Source organism: Somniosus microcephalus, chromosome 14 (genome assembly GCF_052327205.1).
Source record: "Somniosus microcephalus isolate GS21.2 chromosome 14, FLI_Smic_1.0, whole genome shotgun sequence".
NCBI lineage: Eukaryota > Metazoa > Chordata > Chondrichthyes > Squaliformes > Somniosidae > Somniosus > Somniosus microcephalus.
The window spans coordinates 11,283,103-11,308,109 of record NC_141000.1 but is presented as its reverse complement, the minus strand read 5'-3'; the positions used below and the strand labels follow the sequence as shown (position 1 = coordinate 11,308,109).

General features: G+C 47.2%; 1 protein-coding gene across 1 annotated transcript in view; it reads left to right on the top strand.

Annotated features, from left to right (window-relative positions):
- The window catches only part of cnksr2a (connector enhancer of kinase suppressor of Ras 2a), a 775,384-nt gene that overhangs the window by 655,020 nt on the left and 95,357 nt on the right, over positions 1 to 25,007 (top strand). Inside the window, exon 20 of the mRNA XM_086006247.1 lies at positions 23,080 to 23,150. Within this exon, the coding sequence (XP_085862373.1) occupies positions 23,080 to 23,150 (71 nt within the window). The remainder of the gene's footprint in view (positions 1 to 23,079; positions 23,151 to 25,007) is intronic.

The window sequence follows — 25,007 nt, the reverse complement described above, 5'->3', positions numbered from 1 at the left end:
TCAACAGGAGCCCTTACCCTCCGAGGGTATTCCGAGAGCACTTCACCTACCTTCAATTAAGTCTGGAGCAGGTTATTAGAAGGCTTTGCTTCACCAAGGAGGTGGTCACAGAACTCTGCCACCTCCTGCAACCAGACCTCAAGCCTCAGACCAGGGTGACCACGGCTCTCTCAGTGGTAGTCAAGGTCACCGTCGCCCTCAATTTCTTCGCCAGCGGATCCTTCCAGTCTGCAACAGGAGACGTAGCTAACATCCTGCTGTTCACCATCCATCGCTGCATCCGGGAGGTCACAGAGGCTCTCTACAGTAGGAGAAGGGACTATATTTCCTTCCCCATCACCAGAGAGAAGCAGGACGAGCATGCTTGTGGCTTTGCCAGGATAGCGGGATTCCCCATGGTGCAGGGTGCCATTGACTGCACCCATGTGGCTTTGCGGGCACCACATAACAATCCTGAAATCCTCCGTATCCGCAAAGGCTACCACTCAATTAAGGTGTAGTTGATGTGCGACCACACACAGCGAATCCTCAATGTGAATGCCCGCTATCCTGGCAGCAGCCACGATGCCTTCATCCCGTGCCAGCATTCTTCCAACCACCACGTCAAGCTCGCGGCTGGCTAGTCAGAGACAAGGGCTATCCGCTCTCCACCTAGCTCATGTCTCCCCTCCACAATCCCAACACTCCTGCCCAGCACTCATATAATGAGAGCCATGCCGCTACCAGGAACATCATCGAGCAGACCATCGGGGTGCTGAAGCAATGGTTCCGCTGCCTTGACCGCTCGGGAGGAGCCCTCCAGCACTCGCCGGAGCGGGTGTCCCATTTCGCCGTGGTCTGCTGCATGCTCCACAACTTGGCCATCATAAGCGCCCAGCCATTGCCACCAGGGATTGCGGGACCACCTCAGGAGGAGGAAGAGGAGGAAGACGAAGACAAGGATGATGATGAGGAGGAACAGGAGCGAGGGAGGAGGCAGCCACTCAATCGGCCTTCCGGAAGGGCGGTCTGTGATCGCCTCATCAGACTGCGGTTGCAATAAATTAAACCCCAGATCCCCGTTGCTCACCACATCCCCATCATTCCATCCCTGCCGCAGGCCATATCACAGCGCAAAGCTGAATGAGACACACAACAAAAGAATCCAAACTGAATTCATAAATTTATCAAAAATCAGTGAAAACATATTTACAACAAAAATATTAACTATTCACACTTGTGCAATCCCTTAGTACCTGTCATTACTGTGCCTTTGCCTACTCTAGTGCTCCTATGAAGTGATGGCCCAGTGGCTGCAGCAGGGCTGGTGGAAGGCTGCTGAGTGTCCATGTGGGAGACTTCAGATGGCCTTGCAGGACGCCCTCGACCAGCTTTGGGCCTGGAAGGCCCGGCTGTAGACTGCACCACCTCAGCATGGACGGCAGCAGTCTGGGCTAGCTGGATGACAGACAGCGACAAGGGCAATGACGCAGTGCCAGTGGTGGGAGCAGGAATGCTGTCATCCTGAGAGAGGACAAAAGGTTCCTGCTCCACTGACCCACTGCCACTCCCGGGGGCAGCACTTCAGCATCCCTAGCAATCTGTTGGAGCACAGATTGCTGGCCTGCTGCGACACCGTGAAAGCCCCAGTTGATGGTGGTTGACCCAGCCACGATGGCAGCAGTCAGAGCTTACATGGCAGAGCAGTCTGAGATTGAATGCCACCAACCATAGGCTGCATTACTGCACTAAGACATTGCGTTGCTTCCACCTGTGCTGTAATGGAAGCTGCCAGATCACCCATCACACGTGGCATTAGGTCCAGGTCGTCATGGTCTCTCTGGGAGTCTACCATCCTTTGCAGACTGGAGATGATGGGCTCCATGGTGCACGCAGAGCTACCCTTTCCCCTTGGCCTTGCTGCAGCCCTCTCATCCCCGGTGCCTCACCCTGTGCAGATCCCACTACTATACTCGCCTCTAAAGCACGCGTAGTGCCAGTATCTGGGCTGGTGCCTGTGGGTGAGACATGCAGTGACGCGCTGTAATCTTCCGCCTCCTCTTCTCCCGCCTCGCTCTCTACGGTGCCCTCAGGGACAGGCTGCTCAGGTGCTTGCTCATTATCTGAAAGCATAAAGGCACAAGAGACAGGTTAAGATGACGGGAGGGGGGCAGGAAGGGAGAACTGCATGCATTCAGCATAATTAGCTGGAAAGTGCGAAAGGCTTGTGGGGTGAGGGGGAAGTGGGATGTGAGAAAAAGGAGTAGGGATGAACACACCGTTGTTGACCCCAAGGGGTTCAATGTCACCAGTGGCCACGGCGTCCAGCACCTGGCGCCCAATAATCTGCAGCACTTGATTCTCCAGCTCAGACAGTAGTTGGGTGTCAGGTTGTCCCCCGCCTGTGCGCTCCTGCTCCCTCCTGTTGTGAGCCACCTTGGCCTGCAAGAGAAAGGAAAGTGTGTGAGTGAGTGTGGAACAATGTGTTTGGGTGATGTGCCTGCCTTAGTTGAATAGCTGTCATTGTGTGCAAGATGTGAGATGTGGGTGTGAGTGTTGGTAGGTAGAGATTGTTGGTGGGTGAGTGCTGGGGGTGTGGGGCTTTGAGCAATGTGTGAAGATTGTGGCTCAGATGGTGGTATGTATCATTCGTTGAAGCATTCACTCACCCTGACCACCCGAGTGAGGTCGTTAAATTTCATCCTGCACTGTGTGTGGGTCCTGGGGACCACAGTGTGCCCGAGACGTGCTGTGCTACCTCCCTCCACATGGTGCGGAAGACTTGCGGCGAGGGCTTCCTGCCACTTGCCGGGTAGAGCACTGCCCTCCGTCTCTCCACAGTGAAAGTCAATGCCTCCAATGCCTGATCGTAGAATCTGCGGGCTCGCTCCCTGGGGTGTGGATCTGCCATGAATACAGCTGCTTCAGTCCTCCGGCTCCTTCTCCTTGACCTGCTGCTTGCTGAGGCAGCTGCACAGCCAGCAATGCTGAGAATGAGGTTCTGCAGCATCAATGAAACTTTAAGAACTGAAAAAGTCCTGTGGCAATCATGACGTGCGATTAGATACTTGTCTACCCTTTGATTGTAACGCCAATGAGATAGGGCTTAAAGACTTGAATTAGCGCTCCAATCCTTTCTTTGAGCAGTGAGCATGAATTTTGCGTACAGTCTAAAACATTGGCGCCTGGCAATAATTCTCCAACTTTTCTAATTTTACCACCCACCCCTGGGCTATAATGAATGTCTAGACCTTTCTTTCTATATCAACGAACAAATCTGTACCAGGATCAAAGGATCGCCTTTGATTGCTTGATCAATAACCATCGTCTGAACTCTGGTTAAAAATTAAATTGACAAAATCCACACATTTTTCAACAATAACATTAAAATGGTATAGTAAGTGTAAATGTAAACTAATAGATTTAACCTCTAATATCATATCATGGTGAAATGAAATCATTGCATAAATATGAAGACTGGCAAAGTTCTCATCAAAACTTGATTTTATTCAGACTGTTGATTCTGATGGGGCTTTTACTAACACGGAGGGTGTTTGTAATAATGAAAGTCTATCATCTGTTTTAAATGACTATTCTTTCTGTGTTACTATTGCATAGTGATTAATATACTGGCATTTTCTTCAGTGTACCCCTGGTGTGGTGATACACTATAGGTGGGACACTAGTTTGTGTTCAGGGGGGAGAGGGAAACATGACCAGTGTACCCTGGGCAGCTTTCCCCCCATCACCTCCTGCTTAGTTACAGAACAACGTTTCCAATTGTAAAACTAGTTCAATTGTTTGCACTGCTTTCCGCTTCTTTATGGCCATTTTTACATGTGCATTTTCATGAAATTGGCAAGAAATGTGAGTGTAAATAGACACGGCGAAACAGGTGCACAAATGGGCCCCATTTCGGGTGTAAACTCCTGATTACACCTCCATAGGAAATTGCACCCCATAGAATGCACGCTGTGGCACGGAATTTCCTGGAAAGTTTCAGCTTACCTATGGCGTAAGAGCAGCATTGCGCTGTTTTTCCCAAGGAAATTTATGCGTAACTTATATGCGCCGGTTTTACACAGATGTCCACGCACACGTTGCACTTTTCAACTTGAGGCATTGGCCAGGAGCAGGAACCTGGCTGTGTTGTTCTCTCCTCCATAAGCTAATGGGTACTGAGGCCAAATGGAGCACTTCTACTGCCGCCCTGACTGAGGTCAACAAAATCACAACAGCCCAGCAATCCAACCTGGGACCGTTTTGCCCTTTGTAGCTGACATAAGAAAACTACTAGGCACTTGGTCTAAGCGTTAAACAAAGCTTTAATCAACTGTTTTACAACATGGAGGTCTAGTTGTGTCCTTCACTAGTTCCTGTTAAGAATGTCCTGCGCAAGCTGGGCCCGTGCCTGAGTATTTATACTCTCCCTGGACAGCGCCACCCGTAGGCCGCTCAGTATTATTTCATAAGTCTTTCTTTCATGAATGACTGATTCATGTTAGTAGCTCTGTTCCACACTGGGTAATGCATTCATCCATTTTGCCATTGAGGGAGCCTCCGCAATGGATCATGAGTTGGTCAATGAGATATGTTGCATGGTTCCTGTGGCACCTGGGCTGTAAGCTGGCATTCTTGGTGCCTCAAAGAAAGAATTAAAGAGGAGGACAACAGCCAGATCGACAAGGAATAGGGAAATGAGTAGTAGCAAAGCAGACGTTAAACAGATGTGAGCAACTGTATAAAGTAAAGTTGTATCAGAGCACAAGAAAGGAACAAGTTCAGTGAGAAAGGAGCAGATTTTGGAGGCAGAGCGAATTTTAAGCTGGGAGAGAACAATACAGTCAAACTCTAATACAATAGCAAAATACTGCGGATGCTGGAAACCTGAAATAACAACAGATAATGCTGGAAACACTCTGTTTCTCTCTCCACGGATGCTGCCTGAACTGCTGAGTGTTTCCATCATTTTCTGTTGTTAATAAACATAGAAACATAGAAGATAGGAGCAGGAGTAGGCCATTCGGCCCTTCGAGCCTGCTCCGCCATTCAATGTGATCATGGCTGATCATCCAAATTCAGTACCCTGTCCCTGCCTTTTCCCCATATCCCTTGATCCCTTTAGCCTCAAGAAATATATCCAACTCATTCTTGAATATATTTAATGAACTAGCCTCCACCGCCCTCTGTGGCAGAGAATTCCACAGGTTCACCACTCTCTGGGTGAAGAAATTCCTCCTCATTTCAGTCCTAAATGGCTTACCCCTTATCCTTAGACTATGACCCCTGGTTCTGGACTCCCCAGCCATCAGAAACATCCTTCCTGCATCTAGTCTGTCCAGACCTGACAGAATTTTATAGGTTTCGATGAGATCCCCTCTCAATCTTCTAAACTCCAGTGAGTATAAGCCCAATTGACACAATCTCTCCTCATACGTCATTCCTGCCATCCCAGGTATCAGCCTGGTGAATCTTCGCTGCACTCCCTCCATGGCAAGAACGTCCTTCCTCAGGTAAGGTGACCAAAACTGCACACAATACTCAAGGTGCGGTCTCACCAAGGCCCTGTACAACTGTAGCAAGACATCCTTGTTCCTGTACTCGAACCCTCTTGCTACGAAAGCCAACATACCATTTGCCTTCTTAACCGCCTGCTGCACCTGCATGCTTACCTTCAGCGACTGGTGCACAAGGACACCCAGGTCTCTTTGCACTTCCCCTTCTCCCAATCTATTGCCATTCAAATAATAATCTGCCTTCCTGTTTTCGCCACCAAAGTGGATAACCTCACATTTATCCACATTATAGTGCATTTGCCATGTTTCTGCCCAATCTCCCAACCTGTCCAAATCGTACTGGAGTTTCCCGACATCCTCCTCGCAGCTTACCCTCCCGCCCAGCTTTGTGTCGTCTGCAAATTTGGAGATATTACATCCAATTCCCTCGTCCAGATCATTAATTTATATTGTGAACAGCTGGGGTCCTAGGACCGATCCTTGCGGTACCCCACTAGTCACTGCCTGCCACTCGGAAAACGACCCGTTTATTCCAACTCTTGCTTTCTGTCCGCCAACCAGTTCTCTATCCAAGTCAATACCTTGCCCCCAATCCCATGTGCCTTAATTTTGCACGCTAATCTCTTATGTGGGACCTTATCGAAAGCTTTCTGAAAGTCCAAATACACCACATCCACTGGTTCTCCCTTATCTATTTTACCAGTTACATCCTCAAAAAATTCCAGTAGATTAGTCAAGCATGATTTACCTTTTGTAAATCCATGTTGACTTTGTCCGATCCTGTCACTGCTTTCCAAGTCCTCTGCTATTACATCTTTTATAATAGACTCTAGCATTTTCCCCACTACCGATGTCAGGCTTACCGGTCTATAATTCCCCGCTTTTTCTCTACCACCTTTTTTGAATAGTGGGGTAACATTAGCTACCCTCCAATCCATGGGTACCGTTCCAGAGTCTATCGAGTTCTGGAAGATGACCAGTAATGCATCTACTACCTCTAGGGCCACTTCCTTAAGTACCCTGGGATGTAGACCATCAGGCCCTGGGGATTTATCGGCCTTCAGTCTCATCAATTTTCGGAACACCATTTCCCTACAAATACTGATTTCTTTCAGTTCCTCTCTTTCATCAGACCCTATGTTCCCCGGCATCTCTGGGAGGTTATTTGTGTCCTCCTTTGTGAAGACAGAACCAAAGTATGTATTTAGTTGGTCTTCCATTTCCTTGCTTCCCATTATAAATTCCCCTGATTGGACTGTTGGTCATCTTGTTTTACATTTGCTATGAAAGGGGTTTTGTGAAAAATTATGGGGGTGATTTTAACCCTACTCGCTCACCAAGAAACCTGGCAGGTGGGCGGTTAAAATCGCCCTGACTCTTCCCTGTCCAAAAGCCGCCATAATCGCAACGTCTGCAATATTAAACTGCTCTCCTGAGCAGGGAGCAAGGACACACGCCCGGAGCCTACACAGTCCTTGTTTACATATGCATGTTGCGGCCCGATGACATCGTTGAGACCCGGGGAATCCACATTGCACTAGTCCGGAGACCTTCAGACATTGGGCTGGATTTTCATTGAGGAGGCGGGTAGGAGGTGGGACTACAACTTTCGGGGTTGTAGTCCCGCCTCCATCGAGTTGTGGCCAACCCACCCAGCGGGCTCAGCAGGCCAATTAAGGGCCACCCGGCAACAGGTGACGTCACAGATTGACATTTCATCTGTCAAGACCTGAAATATCAGCGTTTGACAGCTGTTTGAAGCTGTCAAACACTGACAATCTGTACTCTAGGTTAATTCCTTCCTCTCAGGCTGATTTAGAGATCTCCCTGGAACAGAAAGCTGAATGCTGCAGATTTTGACAGCTGGCGGCCATTCTGCTTTCTGTGCCGGTGAGATGAGGGACTCCCGAGACCTGAAGGAAGGAAGGCTGTAAAGGTTAGTAGAACTTCTTTAAACACTTTACACAGACCAAACACACTTACCTCTGCACTCATGCACCCATCACTCACCTGAACACCGGACATCTCGACCCCTCCAAGCCCTTCATCCCGACGGCCCGCCTCGCTAACTTGACGTGGTTTGGAGCCGTCGGGAATCCCACATTTCAACAATGAAAATAGGGATTAGGCTAAAAACTGCCTGTTAACTACCTGTTAACAGGCAGTTAATTGGCACTAATCCCCTTCCCGCCTCGGGGAGGAGGGTCCCAGTGCGGGGCGGGTACCCGCCTCCTTTGAAACTGGCATGGAGGCAGGATGGGGTCGGGACCCCCGATTTCAGGATTTTAAACCCCCACACGCCTCCAATCCCGACTCCACGGCCCAATCAAAATCTAGCCCGTTGTATATACAAAATGATTGCAATTTTCTGCAAGTGGCCCAGAATGGGGGGGGTGCGGTGGATGGGGTGGGGGGCCGCAGGGTATGTTCCAGCACCTGGAAGGTGAGGCTTGAGGCTCCCCGGATTTTGGGACTCGGGCCTCATTATAATGGCTCTGGCACGGCATCAGAACCCTGCCAGCAAAGAGGAGTGCAAGATCGGGCCGCTGCTAGTGTCGCAGTGGATCCAGGGGCCGGGATTGGGGTCTGGTCCAGGAATCGCGAGGTCAGGGGCAGGAGGTCAGGGCTGGGTACGGGGGAGATTGTTGGGGGAGAGGAAGTGGTGACGATGGGTGAAGTGGAGTGGGGGGGAGTGCAGCAGTGGCGATGGGTTCCTTTAATGTGGAGTTGAGAGTCTAGGCCAGTATCTTTAATGGTTTGTGGGAGTTCAGTAAAGGAAGATACAAACATAAGAACATAAGAAATAGGAGCAGGAGTAGGCCATACGGCCCCTCGGGCTTGCTCCACCATTCAATAGGATCATGGCTGATCTGAATCTAGACTCACGTCCACTTCCCTGCCCTCTCCCCATAACCCCTAATTCCCTTATCTGCTAGGAAAATGTCTATCTCCATTTTAAATTTATTTAATGTTGCAGCTTCCACAGCTCTCTGGGGAAGCAAATTCCATAGATTTACTACCCTCTGAGTGAAGAAGTTTCTCCTCATCTCAGTTTTGAAAGGGCAGCCCCTTATTCTTAGATTATGCCCCCTAGTTCTAGTCTCACCCATCAGTGGAAACATCCTCACCGCATCCACCCGACCAAGCCCCCTCACAATCTTATATGTTTCGATAAGATCACCTCTCATTCTTCTGAACTCCAATGAGTAGAGTCCCAACCTACTCAACCTTTCCTCATACGTCAACCCCCTCATCTCTGGAATCAACCGAGTGAACCTTCTCTGAACTGCCTTGAGAGCAAGTATATCTTTTCTTAAATATGGAAACCAAAACTGCACGCAGTATTCCAGGTGTGGCCTCACCAATACCCTGTATAACTGCAGCAAGACTTCCCTGTTTTTACACTCCATCCCCCTCGCAATAAAAGCCAAGATTCCATTGGCCTTCCTGATCACCTGCTGCACCTGTATACTAACTTTTTGTGTTTCATGCACCAGGACCCCCAGATCCCTTTGTACTGTAGCACTTTGCAGTTTCTCTCCATTTAGATAATAACTTGCTCTTTGATTTTTTTCTGCCACAGTGCATAACCTCACACTTTCCAACATTATATTGCATCTGCCAAATCTCTGCCCACTCACTTAGCCTGTCTATGTCCTTTTGCAGGTTTTTTATGTCCTCCTCACTCACTGCTTTCCCTCCCATCTTTGTATCGTCGGCAAACTTGGCTATGTGAAGAAACACAAGAGAAAAGTTAAAATTGGCAGAAAATCATGTAGCATTCTAAAGAATGTTTTTTGTGCCGGTGTAACTTCTTGCATAGTGGTGGAGTATCATCACCTTACAGTTGTGTTTAGGCTGCCCATATAACGAAGAATGGCTGCAATACAATGCAAAAGACAAAATGGCGAGTAATTATGCAAATGACAGGGAAAGATACCTGCCCCCGATGGGCTCCTCTCCTTTTGCGGGGGGAGGGGTGAAGGGGTGGTGCTTAGGTATTGACTGTACCTTCAAATGCAATTTGTTCTCGGTCAAGCCAAGTGAACAGTGGAAACACAAGAAATATGGACTATATTCTGAACGGCAAACAGAGCAAGCACCTGCCGACAAATTATTTTAATGAGACAATTAACAGAGACTGTTTTTGAGGAGCAGAAAGTGAAGTACCGACATTCATCAATGTTAGAAGAGTGCTAGAGCTGTTACATGGTTAGGTATATTTTATAATACACCCATATCTTCCCAGGAGTACAGTAGGATTCTAATAAAGGAAAATAAATTCAGTCAACCAGCCTGTGGAACAACGCATTAAATATAAAACTGCCTCACACTTGGCAAACAGTAACTACATTTAATTTGCAAGGAGAGTCTTATAGTCATAAATCTCCATGTATTTCCATAATTTAAGGTATCTGTTACTGATGTGTAAAATAATAGATGAGAGACAGTTATCAAGCTGTTATTCAGTGGGTGAGGTTCAGATGACATTTGCATGCCCTGTATCAAACCCCACCTGTGTATTTCTTGTTTCATGCGATATTCTTACTGCGAAGGCTTCAAAAGTGATAGTTTGCTGTAAGAGACCATTGCATTTATACACACCGCTAATGCTGCAGGAAATTCAGTGAGCGAGCCCTTGTTTATTATCTTGATTTGATAGAATCGTCTAGACCCTCTCTAAAACTCTCCATCTATTTCTCCCCCTTTAAGCTTGCCTCTTTGACCAAGCTTTCAGTCACCGGTCCTAATATCTCCTTCTTTGGCTCGTGTCAATTTTTGTCTGATTATGCTCCTGTGAAGCACCTCTTGCTACATTAAAGGCGCTATATAAATGTAAGTTGTTGTTGATACTGTTCCATTGTTCAATCAGACACAAACGGGGTAATTTTAACCCCCAAAAAGGTGTGGGTTTTGGTCGGGTGGGATGTTAAAATATTTTTTTAAATCTCAAACCCGAACTGAACCCAGCCACTTCCGGTTTTAACGGAGGCGGGACTGGGGCACCGGGGAACCAACCAGCTCCCAGGAGGCGGGCTGCGCATTTAAATATTTTAATGAGGCTGCGTGCCTCGGATTTGATCTCTCTTCCAGCTTTCACGCTGGCCGGCTGGGTTTTGCAGACCTCGGAAAATCCCGGCAGCTAAAGGGAGGTGAGGACTGCTGCGTGGAAGAGGTAAGTGCTTCTCCGGCGCTGCTTGTGGGCCAGGAGGAGCAGGAGTGCTTCCCGCCCCGGCCGTCCAAGTAAACCTATTTCCCGCTTCACGCGGTCGGACACCCCCCCTGTGATCTCCGACCCTCCCCATGATCACCGACTCCCCCCCCCCGCGCGATCTCCGGCCCCCCCATCTCTCCCCCAATCTTTCCGACCCACGCAATCACCCCCCGACCCTGCAAATCACGCTGTATACTGACCGGGAGTCAAGCCTGTCAATCAGACTGGCTTCCAGGTAGGAACTCTGTTTAAAAAAAAATACACGCACTGTGTGGGTGTCGATAAGACTGGATCTAGTTTGGTTGAGATGCCCGCTCCCCCTCATGGTCAAATATCAGCTGGTACTTGCTATCTAAACTCTCACATTTGGGCAAGATATTTTGGAGCTGCCAGTGCCTGTGGAACTGTACCCATCACAAGTCACCACCTTCCAGAGAAGAGGGGAGGGGAGAAAACATATGGCTTATGGTAACATAATATAGAAGGAAAGATTTACTTACATATCTAAAGTTTGACTTGAAAGATAGTTGTAATCCTATGATGGGTGTTGCAGTATCATTGCGTCTTTGTTCTCAACAGTTTTCAGGAATCTTGCTTATGTTGAAGTGTCTGCTCAAGTGATATTTTAAAGATTTGTGCATGTAGTGAAAATAAATTAATCCTCTGAGATCTAAGGTACAATCTCAGTTTTCACTTTGGAAATGTCTGTAATCTGCCAAGAGAAATATTTTGGATGGACAGCGTTGATGTCTTTCATCACCCAGGTAGAGTCCGTGATGTACAACTGGGAATGTTTGAAGTACAGGAAACTTTCATTTATCCGGAGGTTAAATGTCCAGAAAGCTCTATCCACCGGCAAAATTCAGGAGTCAGTTCAGATAAGTTTTTTTTCTTTTTGTTGCTTTTTTTCTGCAGTCGTGGCTCTGCAAGGTCTAGCTGAAGCTGTTGCTTAGCTACAGAGATGTTTGCAAGCTACGCCGACTGTTTTGAAGCTGTTGCTAAGCAACAGGGTTTGTTGCTTCACACGGAGCTCAGAAGCTCCGTATGTTTTAACATTAGCGCTGGTTTCTACGGCAGTTTTGATGGGACAGCACCAGCTCGGTCCCGGCAGTGCCGGATACCAGAAAGTTTCCTGTATCTGTAGAACATAGGGAAGAATTCCCTCTACTTGCATGCAGTACCATGTACAATAGGACAAGCATCACCAATAGAAATCATCCATAGGCACATATGGTACAGTCTGACTGCCATATTACACAACACACAGCCAAAATTCCCAAAGAGAAATTTCAGACAAATTCCTTTTAAGTGTCAGGATTCCACAATTTAATTTCACGGTCATGAAGTTTTACCGAACAATTGCGTATGTGTAGGCGAGGCACTTCAGACAACCTCAGCGGGTCAGGCAGCATTCTGTGGAGAGAGAAACAAGTTGGCCAGAATTTTCCCATCAAAAAATGGGTGGGTTTGGAGCTTGGGGGCAGTTAAAGTGTTAAAAATGTGAATCCCGACCTGATCCCGCCTCCAACCCGCCCACTTCCAGTTTTCCCGGAGGTGGGACAGGGGGCAGGCGACCAACCCGCTGCCAGGGGGCAGGCGACCAACCCGCTGCCAGGGGGCGTAACCTCAATTTAAATATTGTAATGAGGCTGGAAGCCTCTATTTTCCCCTCCATTTTGTTTTTAACTGCCTGTGGACGGGTTTCTCTCAATTCGTGAAACACGGCAGTTAAACCAAGGCGGGGACTGCTGCATCCAGGGGGTAAGTGGATTTATAGGAATAGGAAGATAGAGCAGATGAATGCGTGGCTAAAGAGTTGGTGCAGGAGGGAGGGCTTTAGTTTCCTGGATCACTGGGTCTGCTTCTGGGGAAGGTGGGACCTGTACAAGTCGGACGGGTTGCACCTGAACCGGAACGGGACCAACATCCTTGCGGGGAGGTTTGCTAGTACTGTTGGAGGGGGTTTAAACTAACTTGGCAGGGGGATGGGATACGGAGCGGAGCTATAGTAGGGGGTGATGCACAGCCAAATATAGAGGAAAAAACAAGTCAGCCTGGAAGGCAGAGCAAATATGTAACGGCAGAAGGGAGTATGGCAAGGCTGGATGGCATTTATTTTAATGCAAGGAGTCTTGCGAGTAAGGCAGATGAATTGAAGGTGTTGATGAACACATGGGAGTATGATATTGTTGCTGTCACAGAGACATGGTTGAGGGAGGGGCAGGACTGGCAGCTCAATATTCCGGGGTATAGAATCTTCAGGCGAGACAGGAGTAGGGTGTAAAAGGGGAGGGGGATATTAATCAAGGAGTCAATTATTGCTGTAAGGAGGGATGATATCTTAGCAGATTCCTCTAATGAGGCCATATGGGTAGAACTTAAAATCAAAAAGGGGACAAGCACCTTGCTGGGAGTGTACTATAAGCCCCCAAACAGTCAGGGGGAGATAGATGAACAGATATGTAGGCAGATCTCAGAGAAGTGTAGAAATAATAGGGTAATAATAGTAGGGGATTTCAACTTCCCCAAGATTAACTGGGATAGTCAGAGTGTGAAAGGCTTAGAGGGTGCAGAATTCTTAAAGTGCATCTGTAGTGTATGTAACCGTTCCACCTTTAAGAGAACTATTTTAAGAGTTGCACTATTTTATCTTGGCTGCTGTATACTGTAATACCGGCGGTAACCACACCGGTATATAAGTGCTGTGTAATGATTTATTGGGCAGTTCCGCCCTGACCTTCAACTAGTAAAGTCCTGTTAAAGTTTACTCTTGTGGTCTGTGTAGTAATTCGCAATATAACACACAGACTTAACAATGGCGACGAGTACAATCTTACCCTGCGGCAGAGATACATCCAAGGCAGTTTAACGGGCGTCGAGAAGAGGCATCCGCCCTCATCATTCTGCTGAGAGAAGACTCGGGTCTGCAGAGCACCGGAAGAATTCTAACACGAAGCCTTCCATCAGCAACAGGCAGGGTCATCCCTTCTATCACGGTGGTGGGTAAGCCGATCAGCGACAAACAGCGAGGCGGCCACGTTGGCTGTGAAATAGGGGAGGGAAGATCGGAGGATATAAGGGCGGAGAACTCGACCACGGCCGGGGAAAAGAGCCGGACAGAAGTCGGGGCCAGAGGCGCTGAGACTGGGGCAGTGTAGGCACGGAAGCCACGGTGACTGCAAACGCAGCCGGTGTGAGAGACCGCAGCGAATGCAAACGCAGCCGGTGTGAGAGACCGGGCTGCAAGCGGGCTGGGAGACGCAGCAGCGTCGAGAGCAAGCTCGACTGCGACCGGTGAAAAAGGCCGGGCAGCTACCGAGGCCGCGAGGCGCAGCGACCGGGACAGCAAGGCGCGGGAGAAAATTTTAAAAAACCGCGGAGAACTCAGCCGCAGCCGGGGGGGGAAAGGACCGGACTGCAAGAAGGGCTGGGAGGCACGATTGAAAACCGCTGGGGAGGGCGAACGCAGCAATACGGCAATCGCCGTTACAGCCAGCGGGAGAGACAGAGCCCGAGCGAGCGAGCGAGACTGAGCGAGCGGGAGAGGGAAGAGACCGAGCGAGCGAGGGAGACCGAGCGAGGGAGACCGAGACCGAGCGAGGGAGAACGAGACCGAGTGAGCGAGGGAGAACGAGACCGAGCGAGCGAGGGAGAACGAGACCGAGCGAGCGAGGGAGAATGAGACCGAGCGAGCGAGGGAGACCGAGCGAGCGAGGGAGAACGAGACTGAGCGAGCGGGAGTGACAAGAGACAGCCCGCGGGGGAGAAAGGCAAGCGCGGGAAACCGCCATTTTCGGAGGCAGGGAAGAAGACAAGCGCAGGAACCCGCCATTTTCGGAGGCGGGGAAGAAGACAAGCGCGGGAAACCGCCATTTTCGGAGGCGGGGAAGAAGACAAGCGCGGGAAACCGCCATTTTCGGAGGCGGGGAAGAAGACAAGCGCGGGAAACCGCCATTTTCGGAGGCGGGGAAGAAGACAAGCGCGGGAAACCGCCATTTAAAAAAAAAGTTAAAGAAAAATTTTGTTGTTGTTTCTCAAGAAGATTGCGAAGATGCCTAAGCGTGGTAACATCAACGATTTCGATCCCGATGTGGAAGATTGGGCCACGTATGTAGAACGCATAGAGATATATTGTAAGGCAAATAAAATATCAAATGATGATAAAGCACTAACCTTACTAAACTCAATGGGTGCGAAGACATACGGGCTATTGAAGCATCTTCTATCACCAGCTAAACCGGCAGATCAGACTTTCGCTAATATTGTTGCTGTACTGAAGGATCATTTGAACCCCACACCGCTGATGTTAGCGGAACGATTTAAATTTTATGCGAGAACGCAACTGAAAGAGGAAAGCAACGCGGAGTACTTTGTTGAACTGCGTAGGCTAGCGAAATACTGTCAGTTCGGGGAAAAACTGACAGAGGCACTGAGAGACAAGTTCGTGTGTGGGTTGTCGAGGGAAGGAACACAAAAGCGACTGCTCGAAGAGAATGATCTTACACTTGATAAGGCTGTCACTATTGCAGCATCGCACGAAGCCGCAGCGAGAGGCACTGCGGAAATGCAGCTGAAGGCAGCGGTACTCAGCGTGGATCAAATGGCTTCGGGTACAACGAAATGTTATCGTGGGAAGACAACACACGATCAGAACCAATGCTGGTTTAAAAACCAGGAATGTAGAAAATGTGGCAAGCTTGGTCACATAGCTAAAGTATGCCGGTCAGGAAAGAAGACCAGCAACAAAAAGTCACCGCAGGAAAAGTGCAGCAAGGTACACAAGGTGGCTGAGAAGAGCTCGGATGAACAGAATTCGGATTCAGACTCCAACAGCAAGGAACTGGGTCGTCTGAGAATTCACAATGTGAGTAAGGAAGCTGACCGACAAACTATCTGGGTCACACTGCAGATAGCAGGAGTCCACGTGGAGATGGACTTGGACACCGGATCGGCGTTGACGGTCATGAATAAACAAGATTACAAAAAGGTATTCACACATATTCCCCTACGGGATACGAAGATAGTATTGCAGACATACACGGGGCAAAGAGTATACCCCATCGGAAAGATAAAAGTCAAGGTGAGACACAAGGGCAAAGAACACCAAGGAATGGACTTATATGTACTACCTGAGGGAGGTCCACCACTTCTGGGACGGGAGTGGATCAGGAAAATAAATATGGACTGGCACTCCCTAAAAGCAATAACGGTAGATTCCGGAAAGAAAAATGTCAAACCTGCACGATTGTCCAGAATATTGGATGAGGGCATATGCAACAGTGACAGTGACAAAGCAGAGAGTGAGAACTCGGTGAAGACAATCAGCTCAGACTCTGGAACTGATGATGGTAAGACCAGCCCATGTGCAAAAGACAAGTCTAAAATGGACTTGCAGACTAATGATGGAAAAACGAAGGAGTGCATAAATGCTTCAGAAGAGAACAAAGTATCAGAACAGATTTTCACTGAACAACAACAACATAGTTTGACAGAGAATTCTGAGTCTGTCCAGTCTACAGACATGCACCTTTCTGAGGAACACCGGGCTCGAACTCAACTCAATTTCAAACTACAACAGCAATTAGAACAAATGATTCGCCGTTTTGAGCAAGAGATGAATGCAAAGAAAAAGTTCTTTGACACAGAGTGGGAGAATCTGGAAAGACAGCTGAAGCAGCTGATTGAGAAAATGGAGCAGGAACACACAAACCGTCTGCGCGAGGAGGCCAAACGAATCAAAGCTGAGCAAGAAAGGGAATATGTCGAATTCATCGAGCAGTTGAAAGCTAAGAAGAAAGAGCACCCTTTTGTGAGCAGTGTCAGCAGTACTAAGCCACTCAGGGAATTGGTGGCAGAGGCAAAGACTGAAGATGCTGCAGAGATCAAGTTTGTTGCTGAAAGCGCTACTTCCAGAGCTTTGCTTCGAATTAAAGAATTGCCAGTTAAAATTGTGAAACCCTTGAGAGAGAAGATTGACATGGAGAAACATCGTGTCATTTTCGAATGCAAGGTTTCCAGGCCAAATGCTGCTGTCAAGTGGTATTACAAAGACAAAGAGATTCATCCCAGTAATAAATATGAGATTGTGAGTGAAGATGTGTACAGGAAGCTCGTTATTAATAATGTCGCTTTTGAAGATGAAGGCAACTACATGTGCGACGCCGTAGATGACCAAAGCACAGCAAAGTTATATGTAGAAGAGCAATCAATTGCCATCATTAAACCCATATGTGATGTGGAAGTGTCAGAGCCAAGTGACGCCATTCTTGAGTGTGAGCTTTCAGTTGCTGACGTGAAGTCTCCAAAATGGATACTAAAGGGTGAAATTCTTCATGCTTCTGAAGATGTGAACATTGAGCATCGTGGCACTATTCATCGTCTCACTCTGAAAAAAACAACTTGTAAGATGACCGGCTTGCTGCAGTTTATTGCAGGGAAATCAAAATCTGAGGCAAGGCTTACTATTAAAGAGCCTCCGTCAAAGGTAGTCAAAGAACTACAGAACATTACAGGGGAAGAGAAGCATTCTGCTACTTTGAGCTGTGAGTTTACACCTACTCCCAAGATGGTCAGATGGTACAAAGACCAGAGCTTAATCGAATCTTCTGACCGTTACAAATTTAAACAAAATAAGAATGTGATAGAACTTACCATTACAAATCTCACACCCAAAGACTCTGGTGAATATAGCTGCAAATCAAGTAATGCACAGACCACAGCCACACTCACAGTTGAAGCTCCAAAAATAGAAATAATAAACCATTTGGAGGACGTAGATACTGAGGAGGACAGCAATCTAGTATATTCATGTGAGTTGTCCCATGATGATGAAGATGATGACTCATCTGAACCATTATCACCCCTACCAGGTCACGCAGGTGGTCCCTCTGAACTGAGCCAAATCAGTCTGGAAGTAGGAAAACTTCCCACGGTACTCAAGCCTTTAGAAGTCAGCAAGGCTGGTTCTGAAGTTACGAAAGTTCAAGCTGTTAAGTCCAGTGAAGGACTATTAGATGAGTCACTCCAGCAACGAGAACCTACTACACCACCGAGAACTACTACACCACCGAGGCGTTATCCGGGACGAGTCAAGAAGCGCAGGAGGCGCCTCCGCAGAGACTGAATCTGTGAACTGTTTTCCGCAGAGACTGAATCTGTGAACTGTTTCCGCAGAGACTGAATCTGTGAACTGTTTTTACATGAAGTTGTGTATATATGTTATGATGTTATGTTTAATGGGGAATAGATATATTGTAAGCTAAAAAGGGAGGATTGTAGTGTATGTAACCGTTCCACCTTTAAGAGAACTATTGTATGTAACCGTTCCACCTTTAAGAGAACTATTTTAAGAGTTGCACTACTTTATCTTGGCTGCTGTATACTGTAATACCGGCGGTAACCACACCGGTATATAAGTGCTGTGTAATGATTTATTGGGCAGTTCCGCCCTGACCTTCAACTAGTAAAGTCCTGTTAAAGTTTACTCTTGTGGTCTGTGTAGTAATTCGCAATATAACACACAGACTTAACAGCATCCAAGAGAGGGGGCGGTACTGGACCTAATTCTAGGGAATGTAGCCGGGCAAGTGGTAGAAGTGTCAGCAGGAGAGCATTTTGGTGACAGTGACCATAATTTGGTGAGATTTAAGGTAATCATGGAAAAGGACAAAGATGGACCGAAAATAAAGGTTCTAAATTGGGGGAAGGCCGATTTTAATATGATAAGGCAGGATCTGGCCAAAGTGGATTGGGATAAGCTACTTGTAGGAAAATCCACATCAGAGCAGTGGGAGTCTTTCAGAAAAGAAATAGAGAGAGTACAACGCCAGCATGTTCCCGTAAAGGTCAAGGGTGGGACCAACAAGCCCAGGGAACCCTGGATGTCAAGGGATATACAAGAATGGATTAGGAAAAAAAGGGATGCTTTTGGCAGATACAAAGGACTAAAAACAGTGGAAGCCCTAGAGGAGTATAGAAAGTGCAGGGGGGTACTTAAAAAATAAATTAGGAGAGCGAAGAGGAGGCATGAAAAAACACTGACGGGCAAAATAAAGGAAAATCCCAAAGTGTTTTATAAGCATATTAAGGGCAAGAGGGTAACCAGGGAAAGTGTAGGGCCCATTAGGGACCAAAGTGGCAACCTGTGTGTAGAGCTGGAAGATGTGAGTGAGGTTTTAAATGAATATTTTGCATCTGTGTTCACTATGGAGAAGGACGATATAGGCATAGAAATCAGGCAGGGGGATTGTGATATACTTGAACAAATTAGTATTGAGAGGAAGGAGGTATTAGCGGTTTTAGTGGGCTTAAAAGTGGATAAATCCCCAGGCCCAGACGAGATGTATCCCAGGCTGCTGTGTGAGGCAAGGGAGGAGATTGCAGGCATTCTGACACAAATTTTCAGAACCTCTCTGGCCACAGGGGAGGTGCCAGAGGACTGGAAGACAGCTAACGTAGTACCATTATTCAAGAAGGGTAATAGGGATAAACCAGGGAATTACAGGCCAGTGAGCGTAACATCAGTTGTAGGGAAATTATTGGAAAAAATTCTGAGGGACAGATTTAGTCTCCACTTGGAGAGGCAAGGATTAATCAAGGATAGTCAGCATGGCGTTGTCAGGGGGAGATCATGTCTAACCAATTTGATTGAATTTTTCGAGGGGGTGACTAGGTGTGTGGATGAGGGTAGTGCAGTTGATGTAGTCTACATGGACTTCAGTAAGGCTTTGACAAAGTCCCACATGGGAGACTGGTCAAGAAGGTAAGAGCCCATGGGATCCAGGGCAATTTGGCACATTGGATCCAAAATTGGCTTAGTGGCAAGAGGCAGAGGGTGATGGTCGAAGGTTGTTTTTGTGACTGAAAGACTGTGTCCAGTGGTGTACCGCAGGGATCAGTGCTGGGTCCTTTGCTGTTTGTAGTGTACATTAATGATTTAGATATGAATGTAGGAGGTATGATCAGTAAGTTCGTAGATGACACGAAAATTGGTGGAGTGGTAAATAGCAAGCAGGGAAGCCTCAGGCTACAGGACGATATAGACGGGTTGGTCAGATGGGCAGAACAGTGGCAAATGGAATTTAACCCTGAAAAGTGTGAGGTGATGCATTTTGGGAGGACTAACAAAGCAAGGGAATACACAATGAATGGTAGGACCCTAGGAAGGACAGAAGATCAGAGGGACCTTGGTGTGCATGTACATAGATTCCTGAAGGCAGCAGGACAGGTAGATAAGGTGGTTACGAAGGCATATGGGATACTTGCCTTCATTAGCCGAGGCATAGAATATAAGAGGAGGGAGGTTATGATGGAACTGTACAAAATGCTAGTTAGGCCACAGCTGGAATACTGTGTGCAGTTCTGGACGCCACACTATAGGGAGGATGTGATTGCATTGGAGAGGGTGCAGAGGAGATTCACCAGGATGTTACCTGGGCTGGAGCGCTTCAGCTATGAAGAGAGACTGGACAGGCTGGGGTTGTTTTCCTTAGAGCAGAGAAGGCTGAGGGGGGACCTGATTGAGGTGTACAAAAGTATGAGGGGCATAGATAGGGTAGATAGAAAGGAACTTTACCCCTTATTAGAGGGGTCAATAACCAGGGGGCATAGTTTCAAGGTAAGGGGCAGGAGGTTTAGAGGGGATTTGAGGAAAAACTTTTCCACCCAGAGGGTGGTTGGAATCTGGAACTCACTGCCTGAAAGGGTGGTAGAGGCAGGAACCCTCACAACATTCAAGAAGCATTTAGATGAGCACTTGAAATGCCATAGCATACAAGGCTACGGACCAAGTGCTGGAAAATGGGATTAGAATAGATAGGACTTGATGGCCGGCACGGACACGATGGGCCGAAGGGCCTCTTTCTGTGCTGTATAACTCTATGACTCTATACCTACCTCCTGGATCCAAGGTCCCGACCATACCCACCCCCCGCGATCGGAAACCCCCACCCACGAGGCCTCTGATTGCATTCCCAGCCCTCCCCCGGGCCCCCCAGGCTTTACCCCCAACGATGATAATGAGGCCGGCCACGATCCTCTGGCCCCCCTGCCGATTCTCCATACCCCGCCACCCCGATCCCTGGCTGACCCCCCACGTGATCCCCGACTTCCCCGATCCCCCCCCCATCGCCTGTCGATCCTGCAACCACCACCCGATCCTCTCTCCCCCCCTTCCGATTGCTCTCCCCCCTCTCGATTGCCGACACCCCTCTCCCAATCGCCGACCCCCCTCCCGCCGATCCCGACCCCCCTCCTGCCGATCCCGACTCGCTGACCGCCCCAAGCGGAAATTCTACCCGAGTATGTTTTATATGAATCACTGAGATTTATGAGAGTAGACGAGAGCAATTGAGTAAGATTTTTAAAGAGACATGCACACAGTTCCTTCTCTAAGTTGTAGACAAAAGACTAAGGCCATGGCATGTAGTATAAACCTAAGGAATGAAGATTACTCCATTCTAGATGAGTACTCTTCTCTTTGAAAATCGCATATCATTCATTTTCCCTGTGCATTAGATAAACAAATCGGGTTTAGTTATTGTATTAGTCAATGCAGTCCTGAACATGAATCTAGGTGCTACAGATCCTTGACTAACCATGTACATTTGATATGGGATTGCAGTTAATTATATGAATGAAAGTAACTGCTGCTTAAACCAACAACAATCCAGCAACTAAAAAAAAATACTCATTTCTGGTAAAGCCAGCTAATTGTCAGTAATTCATTAATAAGTTGTTTCATAATAGAAATATTTTTCATCTGTATAAACTCATAATATTTCTGTTGCCTCCCTTTAACTGAAAGTATTAGGCCCCGATATTGATTGGGGCGGGTTGCATAAGCAGGGGCAAGGAGTTTTGGTCGTGAATCCCAGAAGTCTGGGTTTCCCCGCATGCTGTGGAGTTTTAACACACCACAGAGTGTATCTTTATTTTAAACAGGCTCTGAAGGAGGCCACAGCTGCAGGAGCAGGTAGCGAGCCTGCAGCTGTGTTAGTAGGGGCGGGGAGGGGGGGTGGGGTGGTGGTGGGTGGCGGGGGTCCGATGGCAGGGAAGAAGGTAAACTTGAGGGCCGGGGGAAGCACTCCTGCTCCTCCTGACCCACAAGCAATGCTGTAAATCCCCGAAGCTCTCCTCACCTCCCTTTATCAGCTGGGTTTCCCCAGGCCTGGGACACCCAGCCAGCCAATGTTAAACCTGGAAGACAGGTTAAATCTGAGGCACGCAGCACCATTATAATAGTTGGTCACCCGGTCCTTGTCCTGCCTCCATTAAACCCATAAGTTGGGGTCGGGTTTGAGATTTTTAAATTTTTTACATATCACCCAACCCCAACCCACCCATTTTGGGGGTTAAAATTACCCCCTTAGTCTTAGTAAAAATTAACATTGCCACTTGTGGTCATTTGTTTTGCAAACAAAAATGTTGGATTAGCATGGGTCTACAGCTCTGTAATAATGAGTGACATATCTAGTGAAGTAAAAATTGTTGTAAATTCAGTATGTGAGTATTACTTTCTTCCTTTCCATTTAATATTTGTCTAAGCTCATCATGTGCAGCCCTGACTTCAGCAGTAATGCATTACACTAACGAGCAATAATGCCTCCTCTGGCAATGCCCTGCTGGCAGTATAAAAGCTGGAGATGTCGCCCATCTTTTCTGCCCACTGGGAGACTGAACAGCTGACCCCGGCCATATAGTCCAACGAAGCATCTTCCCTGGCCAACCCGGTCGATATTTGCCCCACCCATCGAGAAAGGTCACGGGAAACCGGAAAAGTAAAGTCTTGATGTGAGACTTGCACATCCCTAGCTGCTGTGATAGTCTGGGGCTGTGGGATGCGCCATGTGAAATAAATTAGATAATTCCAGAGCACCTCGAATCTTGGGCTTTCTCACACAACTACTTGAAACGGTGAGCAATTCTGTAATATAAATGCAGCATAAGATTGTGTGACCTGAAGGGTGCCGCTTGGACAAGATATATACTCCACGTTCTGGACATTTTACACACACTCCATTTGGTACATTTTCAATGATAGCACTGTAGATGTAGGATGACAAATATCTGACATGTCTACTGCAGTTACTGTAAACTATGTTCATTTGGTCCAAGCAATTGACAGATAAAAGCATCTAAAACTGTGTCCTTGACAGATGCACCTTTTTTAAAAGCCACAATGTACATCATCGCAACTGGCAGTGCCATTAATTATTTCATCTTGCAAGTAAACCTCGAAACCAACGTGCAGAGGAGCCAAACTACCTATTTGTTGTTTCATTTTTTTTTTTTAAGTACCGCTTAGAAATGTTCTACCACCTTCAAAGGGTTAATTAATCACGAGACCCCTGCCTTTTTACTTATTAACAGGTGGCTGAGCAGACTTGGCTTAGCTACAGTGGGATATGCAGAAAAAGAACAGCGACTCAGACAAGATCAAGGTACAGTAACTGATGTAACTACGGACAATATTTATATACTAAATATGAGTATATCTTTCAACATAGATATTATGTGTGACATTATGGCAGTAATTTTAACCTAACCGTTCACCCATCACTCCTGTGCTCGCTGACATGCAGTGGCTTCCGGTCCCGCAACACCTCAATTTTAAAACACTCATCCTTGTTTTCAGATCCCTCTATGGCCTCGCCCCTCCCTATATTGGTAACCCCCTCCAGCCCTACAACCCAGCATCTCAGCGCTTCTCCAATTCTGGCCTCTTGCACATCCCCGATTTTCATCGCTCCACCTTTGGGCAGCCATGCCTTCAGCTGCCTGGGCCCTAAGCTCTGGAATTCCCTCCCTAAACACCTCCACCTCTCTACCTCTCTCTCCTCCTTTAAGACGCTCTTTAAGACCAACCTCATTGACCTGTCCTAATTATCTCCTTATGTGGCTCAGTGCCAAATGTTGTTTGATAATCGCTCCTGTGAAGCACCTTGGGATGTTTTAATACATTAAAGATGCTATAGAAATGCAAGTTGTTGTTGTAACCCATCCAGGAACACTGAGGGGATTGGATTAGTCGCCTGTTTTACACTCCGCCTGATCTTACTCTCCAACAACTGAAAGCAAAATCAGGCGGGGTGTAAAACAGGTGTCCGATCTGATGCTGTCACTTTCCCACTGGACGGTTTCGGTTAAAATTACCCCCTTATATGTTTGCACGCGTATTATGGCATTACACTTTATTGCTAATTCAAAGTATGGTTTTTGCATAAAAAAGCTATGAAGGTAGTAATTTTGAATGATCAGAGTTTGACTGTAAATGAAGGTAACTGACATAGCATGATGCACCACTTGACTTATGAGAAATGCTAAAACAACTGAAAACTAAGCTTTACCTCAAAAAGTTGTTCTAAAATAAACGCTGACATTTCAAAACATAAATGTATAACGTGTAGAAAAGTTTTTACCCTTGTTTATTGTTCAAAAGAAAATATCACTTCAGTGGATCATATTTCCGAAATTGTTCCCAATGCTCCAAGCCATGCGAGGAAGAGAAAAAGACGACCATTTCTGTCAATAAGCTATGAAGCATACAGGGTTGGATGGAATTCAATTGCAGCAGTACAGTAGAATGTGCTATCTTCTACTGTTGTGTGATTCACGAAAACTCGATGTAGTGCACTAAGAACAATTAAGAACAATTGATTTTCTGCGTTTGTGTAGATGTACACGTTAATGCATATAAAATGAGTTGCAATACATTCAAAACTACAATTATATCAAGATTTGATGCTGTAATCAGGTTTAGCACTCAAATCAGTGATGACAGAAGCAGTCGATTTAGCCATTTAGATGCTGCATCCATATAGTGTGGTGTCTATGAGAAAATTTTGTTTTTTTGACCTGCATGCCAGTATTATTGTATGGGATGATGTAAGGACATCATGTGCAGCAACACTGTGGGCAGAAAAGCAGAAAATTGGGAGAACCGAATAGTCAGTCCATTTATAGTCTACATTAGCCTATAACCATGTTGGCGCCAGCATACAATACAATCCTGAGGGGAATTTAAAAGTAGCACGATTTTGGTGCACATAATTTGCCTACTTGTGTGCTACTCTCTTTTTTTGGGTCTATTGCATTTGATCTGAAATTATGGCCCCGATATTAACAGGGGCGGCTTCATAGGGGGCGGGAAATTTCGGACGGGAAACCTGGGAGCATGAGGGGCTCCAATCCCTGACCCTGGGGGGGAGTCCGATCCCCGACCCCGGGGGGTCTTTGGGGGGTTCCAATCCAAGGCAAGAGCGTAAGCTTGGGGGGGCCGGGAGGAAGCTCCTCCTGGC